The 13,479-nt window shown below is 37.7% G+C and overlaps 1 protein-coding gene across 1 annotated transcript in view; it reads left to right on the top strand.

Moving 5' to 3' along the window:
• LOC139683032 (breast cancer type 2 susceptibility protein-like) overlaps positions 1-13,479 on the top strand; it is a 35,601-nt gene that overhangs the window by 14,528 nt on the left and 7,594 nt on the right. Inside the window, 11 exon segments of the mRNA XM_071577738.1 lie at positions 3-551; positions 1,523-1,615; positions 3,005-3,074; positions 3,469-3,887; positions 4,822-5,012; positions 5,616-5,803; positions 8,381-8,551; positions 8,852-8,891; positions 8,893-9,204; positions 9,882-10,037; positions 12,084-12,221. Coding sequence (XP_071433839.1) covers positions 3-551; positions 1,523-1,615; positions 3,005-3,074; positions 3,469-3,887; positions 4,822-5,012; positions 5,616-5,803; positions 8,381-8,551; positions 8,852-8,891; positions 8,893-9,204; positions 9,882-10,037; positions 12,084-12,221 — 2,327 coding nt within the window.

Below are 13,479 nucleotides of genomic sequence, written 5' to 3'. Positions count from 1 at the left end.
ATGATTTTTGAGTAGTGGGCTTTGCATGACAGATCAGCTTAGTTCAAATAAAGAAGATGGTCAACATGCAAAATGTTTAACTGATAAGGTGATCTCAGAATCCAAAACGGAAAAAAGCTGCAATCAAAACTCTGACTTTAAAAGCATCTGCCCTGAGGAAATGAAGTATTTTCCAAGCACTGACCATGTCAAAATGTCTGAGTACATACCATACAGTAATAAAAACAAGCAGTTAACACCATTTCAAAACACCTTTCAGCCAGAGGAGACCAGGTGTTTCAGAAAAGGGCAGCTGAATCTGGGGTCGAAAACAGAGTCTGAAGCAATTTCATACAGCAATGCTACTGCTAACACAGAAATTAATCTTCTCCAAACTCCAAAAAATTACTTGGAATTGGAGGCTGTAGAAAGTGCAAGAGCTTTTATGGAAGACAGTTTTTCCAGTTCTGGAGTACAAGTTAATGCTGCACAGTCCTCGCGTAGCAGACAGGATAAAAATTTTCCAAGCAAGACCTTTGGGAAGAGGCACTTGGAAGAAAACAACTCATTTGGTACGTCTTTTATATATGTTCAGCTCCACATTTCTGCAAAGTGGATTGTTTGAGGTGGTCTTTTTTAGCTTGGCATATTGATTTTTGGGTCACAGAGAAATTGAGGTTCTTTCCCTAGGTGTCAATGACAAAAATTCTTGCTGCAGGAAGTAGTTCATCCACTCTTTCCAGCCTTAAATGCCCAGTACAAGCTAATTTTCTGATTAGTAATTTTGAAGGTGTACAGCTTTGCTGGTTTATCATAAACTTACAGAAGAAACCTACTGCTTGTTTTCTCCCCGAGCAGACTTCTTTTTTTTTTCCTTTTCACAAATCTATGGGGTTTTACTGAAAAATGAATAGCAGTATTTTCATTTTCACCTTTTTGTTTCACTTGTGTCGAGATTGCTGATATGAACAGTAGTTGTTGATCTAAGTGTGTGGTTTCTTGCCATCTAAAACTGAGCTGTCTAGGGCTGAAGTGCTGGGAGTTGATGGTTGCAGTCACCCAGACCTGTTCAGAGATCTGGACTAGCTGAAAACTATTTATGGAAGGGTAGATTGCAACAGAATCCCTGCCCAGCTGCACAAGTTCAGGTGCAAAGGTCAGGCAGGCTGGTGCTGGATAGTTTGGGCAGGTGTCAAAAGGCAGGTGTGACTCCATCTGTCCACCCTGAAACAGCTGAGCCACAGCCAAACCCTGTCCTTACTTACAGCTTCTCTAAAAGATGGTTACACACGTTATTAATATTCTGGAGCAACTCTTTGGATATTGAAAGTACAAAGAAAGAGGCAGGTGAGCTGTTCATGGTGAGTTAGCTCTGTGTTTGAAAAGGCTGTTTAATAGACATGTGTGATCTGAAAATTTGCTAATTCTGCTTGCTCTGACTTTAATGTTTTATTATTTAAAAATTACCATTAAGTTGAGCAGATTGGTAAGGAACTGAACTAAAAAAGAACATCACTTCTAAAATTCTATGTTTTTATCCTAGGAGAGCCTCCAATTAAAAGACAGCTACTGCTTGAATTCAACAGAACAGAGAATCCCCCCAGACCTTTGAAAGCTTCCAAAACCATCCCTGATGGTAATTTTAGTCACCTTGTGTTCTAAGCATTAATCCAATGTTAGTTGTTATCTTTAGAAATTCTTCAATTTTCAATGAACTAACATATAATAAGGTTGCTTAACTACTGCATTTATCAATATAGTCATGGAAATTCAGGGAAGCTGCTGTGGTAATGTCTGTGCTGACTTGAAATCAGATGATTAATGGTATGCCTGATTGTGTAGAATCTAAATATATTACAATATATTACTTCTGTAAGAACTCTTGTTTAATTTCCAGTGCAGTAGGAATTTATCCAGTTTCTCATAATCCTAAATGTCACAAATTCTAGTCTCAGTAGAAAGAATATATTTTATTGATTAGTTATCTATAGGAAAATGAAAAGCTACTTGTAATGTGTTTACTGATGGCTGTCTACATTACAGTTGCTTATAATATTTTGAGCGAGTAATATGGAGGCTTATGGAAGGGAAATGAAGGTTTTAAAGTTTGAGTTGATGTTTTAAATGAAGCTAGTTAGTGACTGGCATATTAAGGTAGTGTGATTTTGGCTGTGGCTTTTAGTTATGGGATAAGTTGTGTTCTTTAAGAAACATGTTCTTTTTAAGCATGCTCTCCCCTAAATTCAATAGCAGGATTCATTAGGTACATTGATTTAACCAGTATATTGGTTCCTGAGTGCTTTACTAAATCTGTTCTAGGCATAAAAGCCATGATTTAAAATTTCAAATGGAATTTGTAAGTTGCTGCCAGAGGATAATTTTATTCCCTTCATATGTCAATATTATCCTACTCTGTAGCAGGACCTTAAAAGTGTTATTCTTTGGTGGACAACTGAAAACAGTTCTATCTCTAGTACAGTCTTGCCTCTGACTTCCAGAACATGTGGCATCTTGTATACACAATTTCTCATATGAAACTTGCTCTTTGCAGCCTGAGGGCACAAATGAGTTTGCATTCCAGGCAGATACGATTTAATTATGTTGATAATTCCAAGATAAGCCTGTCCTGCAATGATGGAAGGAGCGGTTTGTGTGAATGTGCCCTTTTCTGTTGTAACTTCAAATAAAACCAAAAAGTTTGCCGGAAGAGTTCTAAATGAAATGATGAGCTGCGATTAAATACATGCGATTAAATACATGATAAACATTTCCCTTTCAGAAGCCTAAAACTGTCTTGCAGGGTCACAAATAGAAACTCTTGAGAGTTCTGCATTGTGATCACTTACCCTTTAGATCTCTCTGCAACGAGCGTGAAGATGTTTTTGGGGGCAGGAAAGAGTAAAACTGTTTAAATCCACTCTGGAAACTTTTCTATGTATTTATATCATTAATATAGATAAAACATGCTGTAAATAACTATCCATGTAATGTAGCATTTCAGGGTTTTTTTCTAATTATCTTACAGGCATTTTCAAAGATAGAAGAAAATTTATGTACCATGTGCCTCTAAAACCCATAACTTGTCAACCTTTTGGGTGAGAAATTTATTAAATATTTTAGAACTCTTCTAACGCAATTTCTTAAAACCTCACAAGCCCTTGTGACTTTGTGAAAATGTGCAGTAATAATTTACTAGCCAACTTTATAAAAGACTAAGAATTTTACATAAAAATAAACATATTAAATTACTCTATAACACATGTTGCTGCAGGAGACCAGTAATTGGCTAAACAAACTACACTCTTTTACATTCTTTCTCTTTTCTCTATAGATAGAAATTAAGTTTTTAAAATATCAAAGACTGATATTTTGTCTTTTTATTGATGTAGTATTGAAAGTTGTGTTACTAAATTAACAATACAAAAATCCTGAAAAAGATTTTTGTCAGGAAGCTGAAACCTGTATGTTTAAGTGTTTTCATCTCTGTAGGTCAAAAAAAGAACGACAAGAAGTCAAGAAGCCTACCCTTACTCTACCAGATCAAGACTTCAAAGGATTCCAATCTAAACCTGCCATTTTTCAGCACTGTGCTCTCAGACAGGCTTTAAATGGTACGTCAGGGGTTTCTACTCCATGTAAGGCCTCAGCAAAAGAGAGTGAAGAAACAAGAAGTTTGTACAAATGTGGCAAAACTGCTAAAACTTTTGTCCCACCCTTCAAAATGAAGCTGACGTTTTCCGCATGTGAACAAGGCAGCAGTGAAAGATGTGGCTCCCCGCTCAGCAAACACAGGACCGAAGAGGTGGAGCTAAATGAGATCACAACTGAACAAAATACAGCTGAGCCAAAAGATCACCAGTCTGGCATTGAGCGTGCACCAAACACAGACCTAGAACATGGAAATTTAGGTATTTTCAGATTTTACTCACTTAACTATTGTGAATATTAACTGTCAGAATTAAATCTTTAAGGTTTGTTGCGTATTCTGTCAGCCTTCTTTTTTGTTGTGTGTGAGAAAATTAGGAAATAATTACTAATATTTTGTATTGCACTCCTAACAAAGTAAATGCAGCTCGTCTTCAAAGTTAATTAAGCTGTGTGAAAAATATTTCACACAGTGCTTCGGGAACAAGAGAGCTTATGTTTAATTTGATATTTGGTTTTTTTGTATACCTCTTGGATAAAATAGTTTGGGAACCTTAGACTAGCCTTGCTATTGTTCATTCACTTTTACAGACACTTGTTTTCATTCTGTTCTCTAACTAAAATGTAGGGTTAGCCATGTAAATAATTGATTGTGTCACTTTCAAAGAGGCAGAGTTTAAATGCTCAGCTGTTTACTTTAGCATGTGGGCTTATGCCTTCCAAGCTCTCTTGAATGTTCCAGTTTGTGTGATTTCTATAACTATCATAAATAATCTGGTTTTTTTTCAGGGGGACTTGTGTGTATTGGAACAGGTGTATGAACATTTGCAGAATTAGATCCTGTATTTAGGTCAGAATCTCAGGACTATGGGCTCTGTAGTGAGCAACTGATTTCTCTTCATTTGGAGTTTTCTATGAAGACGGAGTTCAGTCTGATGAGAAAAATATATGGCTCGAAATTTAGTTCAGGGACTTATACAGAATTATTATGAACATATAATTTGTTTAATATTATTCAGATGCTTTCAGTAATTACTGCTTTCTAAATGCACTAAACTTCGACTATTTAGGCTTGCAGTTTCTAAAAATCTGCAGAGTGGCACAGCAGATATGCTTCTCTGAATCTACTTTTGTAGTGTGACTATATCTCTATTTGATATATACTTTAAAAATATTTTGGGTCTTTTTTCTTTGCAGCTGTGATCAGGATGGTGACAAATCTCCGCTGTGCCAGGGATGTGCAGGAAATGAGAATTAAAAAGAAATGCAGGCAAAATGTTCGGTCACAGCCAGGAAGTCTTTATGTCACTAAAACATCTACAAGCAATAGAATCTCTCTGAAAACTGCAGTAGAAGAGAAATCTCCTAGTTTTTATTCCATGGAAGAGGTACATTGGTGTCTTTTTATTGTCTGTCTTTTGTATCTGTTTCTCAAGACAAGCAAATAAAAACTCAGTAGCTTTTACATTCTTCAGTTTTTAGGTAAGTATTTACAGTGGCTCTTATACCACTTGCTACTGTGTGTAAGTAGCTTTGCATATCCACAATTTTTTGAGACCATTCCAAGTAATACAGGTCATAAATGTCTCTAGTGTTGAACCAGAGAAGCATCAAAAAAGGAAAAAAATTCACCAATTATAGTTGCTATTGACTATAACCCATATGATGTGCTAGTTTAAGAGAACAGTTATAAAATTTAAGCTTAGGTAGATCTCTATGAAAAGCCTCTTGCTTTTGGTTCAGTGAAGGTAGAAAACCTATAGATTTTTTTAAACACTTTAAAAGCACACTGGGATGCTGTTCTGCTAAAATAATTGCTGGGAATTCATCCATTCTTCATGGATTACGTATGAAATGACAAGATCAGTGAAGAGCTGTCTTAGCGTTAATGAAATGTTTAAACTGAATTTATAAAATTAGATATTAAAACTCTTAGCTGAATTCTTACTGTATTGTTGTTATTTTACCTTTTTCATTAATTTTTTTTCCAGCTATACACATACGGTGTTTCAAAACAATGCATACAAATTAACAGCACAAATGCAGAATCTTTCCAGTTTCTTGTCAAAGACTTTTTCAGTAAGGAGTATTTGTTAGCTGGAAATGGAATGCAACTTGCTGATGGAGGATGGCTGATACCTACGGATGAGGGAAAAGCTGGAAAAAAGGAGTTTTACAGGTACCGTTACTTATGGACTCGAGGCAACTATGCTATTTTTTAGTTAGTGATTCTTTTACCCCCAAAAATAAATCCAATGCCTCTGACTATCTTTTTTATTATTGTGCATTTTAATACACCTCTGTTAATGTAAATAAAGATATTGTAGGATTGTAAATTTGATGAGTAGATTATCGTTGTTAGTGATTGGTCTTCACTGACCATTTAAGAAAGCACATAAAGTCAATTTAGAAAATTTCTGGGAATTCTTCAACAGTGTAAGTAGTCTAAAAACAATATTTTTGTTTGTTTATTTTCAAGCAGAAAATTATTTCTTTCAGTTGTGCTTTAGAGTGTCTTAATGGGAGTGAAGGTTGATTGGGCTTCTTCGACAGGACTGGGATGAAAATGTTTTTTTTCAATATAACTTTTTTAAAAGGGATATATAATTTGAAGGAAGCCAAAAGTACAGTTGTAAAGCACTGATTCATTCCAGCCTTCTTTTGAGTACACATAAGAACCCAAAAAAGGTGCAGAAACAGCCCTTGATCTTTTATTCTTTCTGGTTCTTCTATCCCTCCTTTTGCAAGTTCTTTAAAAGGAGCTGGAAAAAAAATGTGTTGAGTGCACCTCTCCTAAACACTTCCATGAAAATTATGTTTTGTTTTACTGTAAGCAGGTCTCTACATTGTAACGTCAGCAGCAGCATGTGCAACAGGACAAGGAACTACCAGTCTACTGTTGTAGCAAAACTTCAGAAAATACTTAACTGGTATTTTCTGATTTTCTCTGTAAATCTGAATTGTAGAATATCCTGAGTTGTAAGGGACCCACAAGGATCATGGAAGGCCAAGTGCTGGCCCTGCCAATATGAGATGCAGCGTTTGAGATGGTCTATTTTCAAATCAGTATCACTGTTGGTATGCATTTACAAAACACTCAAGGCAGGCACCTGTATTGGAGCAATATTTATAGCCAAGCATGTGTTGCCAATCTAAATAACGTCAGGATTCAAAAGGTTTGCATTATTTGCTTCACAGTACCAAAGTGTGACAGAGATAGGTCTGTTCCAAGCTCAGGAACTGTTTTTACTTGGAAGTTTGATTTGGTACCAGTAATCCCAAAATGGGAAAATTGACTAGGATGAGATGTGTACTTTGATGTTGTGATCTGTACTTTCTCGAGGAATTACTTTCCACTCATGCTAGTGAGCCAGAGTCGTTATTAGCTGCTCCCACATGACTCTGGGAAATGCTTTTGGTGTCAGTGATATTTGTTCATCATGGGAGAACTGGAGATGTTCTGTGTCCATACCCAGCACCTGTTCACTGAAGATCAATCAAGTGCTGGAGTTCACAGAATCATAGAACAGTTTAGGTTGGAAGGGACTGCTGGCAGTTCATCCAGTCCAAGCCTCTCTTCAGTACAGTTTGAATTAGGTTAATTACTCAGGGACTTGCCTAGCTGAGTTTTGAACATGTCAAGGACAGAGATTCTACCACCTCTCTGGACAGCCTATGCCATTTGACCACTCCTATAGTTTAAAAAACAAAATGACAACCTTTATTTCTGATTGGAATTTGTCCCCAGTTCCAACTTGGTCTGTTGCCTCTTATCCTATTGTGTTCTTCTGGGAAGAATGTGTCCTTGTCTTCTCTGAACTCTCCAGTCATAGTGGCCATAGATAGCAATTAGGTCTTTTTGACTTGTTTTAAATTCAAACAAACTCAACTCTCTTAGCTTGTGTGTCATGGCCTTAGCCCTCTAGATCACCTTGGTGGCCCTCTGTGAGGTTTGTTCCAGTACACCAACAACTTTGGCCTGGTGAATCCAAAGCTGGACAGAAACTTTAGATGTACTCTCCCAAGTGCTGAAGAGAGGGGAACGATCACTGCCTTCCTGGCTTTGCTTATAATACAGCCCAAGAAGCCTTTGTGCTTCTTTGCAAGGATATATTGCTGTTGTGTGGTCATCTTGTTGTCCACTAGATCCTTGGACCCTTTTCTGCAAAGCTGCTTCCCAGTCAGCCCCAGCCTGTTTACTGTTGGGTGGGATGGTTCCATCACAGGTGGAAGATTTTGCTTTTGTTGAATTTCATGAAATTCATGGGATTCCTCCAAGCCTGTTTCTCCTGCCTGTTTGGGTCCCACTAAATAGGAACCCCCAGTTTATCAATCCCTTCCCCCATACTGGTGTTCTCTGTAAGCTTGCTGTGTCTTCCAGGCCATCATTTGGGTTGTAATGAACCCATGAAGCAAGCAGAGGAAGTTCCAGGGCTGAGTGGGAATAGAGCACACCTCAGTCCCTCTGTGCATAACTCCATGAAGCAGACAGAGCACGACCCTGAAACCACTGCCAGGGTGAAGGATACGTACATGTGTGCACATGCATGCTGCCAAAGTGTGTGAGGACAAAACTTCAGTATGTAGACAATAACCAGATAGGGTTGTGGAATGGAGCCTTCCTATTTTCAGTGTAATAAATATTCTTTTTGTTAATGTTGCCTATGTACATACACTGAATACAGTGCTAGGGCTAAACAGACAAGGTAAAGGTTGCAGTGGATTTCAAGTTAATTTATTAACCATTTATCTGCAGAGCCCTCTGTGACACTCCTGGTGTGGATCCCAAACTAATAACTGAGGCCTGGGTTTACAATCACTACAGATGGATTGTATGGAAATTGGCAGCCATGGAAGTGTCTTTCCCACATGAATTTGCTAACAGATGTTTGACACCAGAAACAGTATTGTTGCAGTTGAAATATAGGTACGTGTGTAGCTGTGTATCTGGTGCTGTAATTTGTGGTACTGTGTAGTTTCAAAATTTTATAATTAACACCTTTACCTTCCATTTGCTTTTTAGCAGAATGCTTATATTGTTAACCTTATGCATAGAAGTATTAAAAAGATAGTGCATGTTATTTGCAAAAGTTCAGATAACATTTGCTTTGGTACAGTGGTGCTTGATCATAGTTTGAGTAGGCAATGGTTTGCTACGATTGTGTTTAAAGACAAACAGTGGGATGGAGTTTGTTTGCTTTAACAAAGCCTTAATCCTTTTTTGTAGGTATGATTTGGAAGTTGATAAAAGTAAACGAACAGCAATCAAAAAAAATAATGGAAAGAGATGATGCAGCAGGTAAAACACTTGTACTGTGTATTTCCAAAATCATATCGCTAAACACTGTTGTATCTCCTAGCAGTAGCAATAAGAACATGGAAAATAAAAAAGCAGCAGCAATAATTGAAGTTACTGATGGCTGGTATGGGATTAGAGCTCTTCTGGATCCACCTCTCAAAGCTTTCTTAGACAGAAGAAGGCTGACTGTTGGTCAGAAGATTATAGTGCATGGAGCAGAACTTGTTGGCTCTCAAAATGGATGTACACCACTGGAAGCCCCAGATTCCCTTATGTTAAAGGTAAAATAAACTATTAGTTCAGAGTGATTGGATGTAACTGAGAGTCGTGATAACTGCTATGTAGTTGAGCCATGTTTTGTGAACAAAAAAATTTACCAGGGCTTTATAAACAGATGGTTGGCTGTTGAAGTTTAATAATCAGATTTGTAAGACATGACACTATTCAATTGGGTTGGAAGAGAAGTTTGTAATACAAAATGCTGCCAAGTTTTGCTGTGTATATTGACAGATTCAGCTCCTTAATTTAGTTAAGCACCAAGTTACAAAAAGTATTTTTCCTTCACAGACAATATGGAAGTTGGAGGAAGTGTGGGGTGAAAAAAACAGGTCATGAGAGGGTAGACTGGCAGGACAGGACTTTGACTCAGCTGAGGATGGTTAAAGAGCTGGATGAAGTTTCAGCATAATGCTGTTGCTCCTCTGGTTTAAAGCAATGGCTTGTCTTGTAGATACTCATTTCCTACAGAATTTTAACATCACATTTTTAGTTTATTTTTAAAACACATTTCTTCAATGTGGAAGGAAACCTTTAAATTAATATGTCATATGTTCCAGTGCAAATGTGATACTTTCTTAATGAGGTCAGTTTGAAAATGGTCTTTCCTGTAGATATAATAAGTTGGATATAGTTGTGACCTACCAGTGACAGTTTATCATTGATCATTTGACTCATTCAGATCTCAGCCAACAGCACCCGATGTGCACGATGGGATGCCAAACTAGGATTTCATTGGGATCCCAGACCTTTCCCTTTGCCTCTGTCATCGCTTTACAGTGAGGGTGGTGCAGTGGGGTGTATTGATGTAGTTGTTCAAAGAACTTATCCTATTCAGGTATGATGTAAGTATTTTATGGATCTAACAGGTTCTATGAGATCTAAATTTTATCAGTTAATTGCTGTATCAAATAAGACATAGAGAGCTAAAAAATTTAAGAAAAGGTATCATTCTGTGTAAAATGAACAAGAATGGTTCTTGCACCATGCATGTATTTAATATTTCAGGACTGGAGTATACTGCTGTAAGAAGAATTTGAGTTCGCACTTAGTATCTTCTGGTTGGCTTTGCTTTCAACTTCAAAAAGCCAAAAAGAATTGAATTTCAGTTCTGGAATCTAAAAAGCACAGCACTTGTTTTAGAGGAGAAAAAAGACATTGGCAGTTTTAGCTCCAAGTACAAGTGAACTCCTTTTTTTTTTTTCTTGGCATGCATATTAACATAGAAGTTATGTATTTCTAGCCATTAGTAAGATTACTTTTTCTTACATGATTGTATTGTGTAAATTGTATTATTTAAAAAGTGACTGAAAATACAATGTGTGATTATAGTATAAAATACGATTAAGATATTTTCAATACCATTTGATATCCAGACATTTTAAATATGAGCAGACTTCACTGCAGCTATTTGGTTTTTTAACAATACCAGCCACAAATGAAACAATATTTCTGCTAGTAATCAATCCTTTTAATGTTAACAGTTTAACCAGGATACAACCTTCAGGTTTTATTAACTTTTCTCAGAATATGTTGTCCTTGGCATGTACATGTGGGATTCTTTTTTGTTGCTTTCTTTCTAAGGTGTTGGTTGATGTAGAATGAATTCTGCAAAGGTCCTAGCAGTGTTTGGTTTGGATCATTATTTTGATATTTAGATGATTGCTTTAATGGAGGAAATTGCAGCACTTACTCTGTGAGCTGCCTAGTAGAACTAACATTTATTTAGGGCTCAGAAAGGGAACTGTAATCTGTAACCGCATCACAGCAAATGGTTTCCAGGCTGGGGAGGAAAGTGGTGCTTTGTATCTCACTATATCAAGAGATTGATGTACTGAAGTACCTTTTTCTTTTTAAACTCTGACTCTTGCTCAAATGTACCAAAATTATAGGAAGATTTGGGCTGTCTGTCTCCTTCTACCTCAAGAGTGAAGGAGTGTAGGAATCACAGTAAGCTTAATTAAAGGTGTCAAACTGTGAACAGCACAGGAAATACTTGGCATGCAATGAATGAGGCAGGCAGAGCCTATTTCAATGATTCACTGCCTCAAGGATTAGTCCTGCAACCCTTCCTCATCCTGCTTTCACTATACTCTCCTGCTGCTTCTCTGTGCTAAATCTGGACCTCTCCTGATCCCGTTGCTTTGCTAATTTAATTTATTACACCAGGATTAAGTAACTAATAATAATTTTTTTTAAAAATCCACAATGAACTGCTGTCTATTGAATTATGAAACTGATATGGTCTGCTGAGGTCAAATATGTACTAGAGCCAGTGCAAGGAAGAAGACAGAACTGATCAGCAAGGAGGAAGGGGAGGGACCATTTTTGTCAGCAGTGACTTTGTTTTGGTCACCCATCTCTGTCAAGCCAGTTCTTGTGTGGTTGTGGACAAGGCTGTAGCCCTGTGGAACCATTTCAGGCAGAAAAAGTTGAAGAGCAGAGCAACATCATAGTTCTTTTACAGCATCTAATCTTGTATGTTAGAACAGACAGTACAGTTGATGTAGAAGGACAAATCGGGTAGAATGCAGTCTGCTGTATTTTTAAGCACTGAGTTTGATGGTTTGTATCTTAATGTATCTACCACTGGGATCCAGCTATCCTTGAAATTACATCACCGATACTTATTACTTTAAGCTGTGGTTTCTTCAGCTGTTAAATCATCTGGTTTTAGATACTGCTCCATTCTGTCTGTATCTTTAAAGGGAAGATCTACCAACCAATGCTGTGGGGTTTTGCCTTGTATCTATTACACTGAAAGAACTTAAGATCTGCTACCTGTTCATTTTTAAAGCATTTTTGCCTAAGAGTATTAAAAGGAGACTAGATAATGTTAAAAATAATTTTAAGTCTGCTTTTTGTTTGAATCTTTTTATTTCAGTGGATGGAAAAGACATCAGCTGGTTCATATGTGTTTTGTAACAGTCGAGCTGAAGAAAGGGAAGCTGCCAGGCATGCAGAGGATCAACAAAAGAAACTGGAAGCTCTGTTTGCAAAAATCCAAGCAGAATATGAAAAACATTAAGGTAAAGCTTCCATTCTTTCAGAACATGTATTAAGAACACAAAAACATTTTTGACATTTACAGAAGAGCCTAAAGAAACTCAAAAAACTTCCCTGGGGACAGAGCAGCAGAGATGGGGTTTTGGGTTGTTTTCTCTGTTGTTGTTGTTTTGTATTTCTCTAGATTTTTGCTTCTTGTGTAATCAAGACCTTTCAGTATGAAACAGTTACATGCTTATTTGCTTGCCTGTGTGGCTGTCTAGAGAACTCTTCCTGAACGTGTTGGTAGCTGGACTACTTACGGAAGCCTGGATGCTCAGGGAAGTGGTACAGAATGGTAGAATTCTTAATCTCGTTCTCTTCAAAGATGAGTTCCAGAGGTCCCTTCCACTTCAACCATTTTCTTATTCCACGATGAAATGACACTCTGCACCTCTGCCAATGATTTCTAGCAGTAGTTCTAGCATTGAATTCTCAGCTGAAATTGGAGATGGGTTTGTAATCCTTACCTTCACTGATGTGAACTTGCACATGTCAGTCACCTCATTGTGTTGTTTAATGTTTGGTAAACGTGTCTGTACTAGAGTCCTGTGCTGAAGGAATTCATCAAAATGGTAGCAGCAAAACGACTTACCTAAGGAGAGGGTAATAGTTTAATGTAACAAAGTTAACTTGGCTTTTAGATCATGTCCCGATGAGACTTCATGTGCAAACCTGTTGTCCCTCATCTTGGTGTCTTTGAGAGTTTTCTGGTGTATAAGAAAAAGAGAAAGCAACAGACATAAAGAGAATACAGTCAAGTATTGATGAAGTTTCTTGGCAGCCCAACACCACCCACTCCTAAATGCAGATACTGATACTGGCTTCCCCCAAATTTGTATAATATTTTAATCTATACTGAGATTTTTTTTCCTGTTTTTGTTTTCCTAATATATATGTATGACTAGGCTTTGTGAACGAAGATTTGGGAAGGGCTCTCCCCACGTGGGTGTGCCCTTCCAGCCTGCGCAGTGGATTTTTTTAGGTGAGGCTCAGCGTGCACAGAACTGGCCCCACCGTTTCAGTCCTGAGGTCCATCTGCCACGGCCGAGCGAGCTTGGACAGTGCCAGTGAAGTCCTCGGGACTAAAATCTACAGCCCCCGGTATTCCCAGGAGGTCTCCCATCCAAGTAGTAACCGGGGCTGACCCTGACTTAGCGTCCGAGATCTGACAGGATCGGATGTCAGGGAGGCAACTGCTAGTTAAACTAAATATACGCCTTGCCTTTTGCAAG

The sequence above is a fragment of the Pithys albifrons genome, chromosome 26, assembly GCF_047495875.1.
Source record: "Pithys albifrons albifrons isolate INPA30051 chromosome 26, PitAlb_v1, whole genome shotgun sequence".
NCBI classification, from domain to species: Eukaryota; Metazoa; Chordata; class Aves; order Passeriformes; family Thamnophilidae; genus Pithys; species Pithys albifrons.
This window is presented reverse-complemented; position numbering and strand designations above follow the sequence as displayed.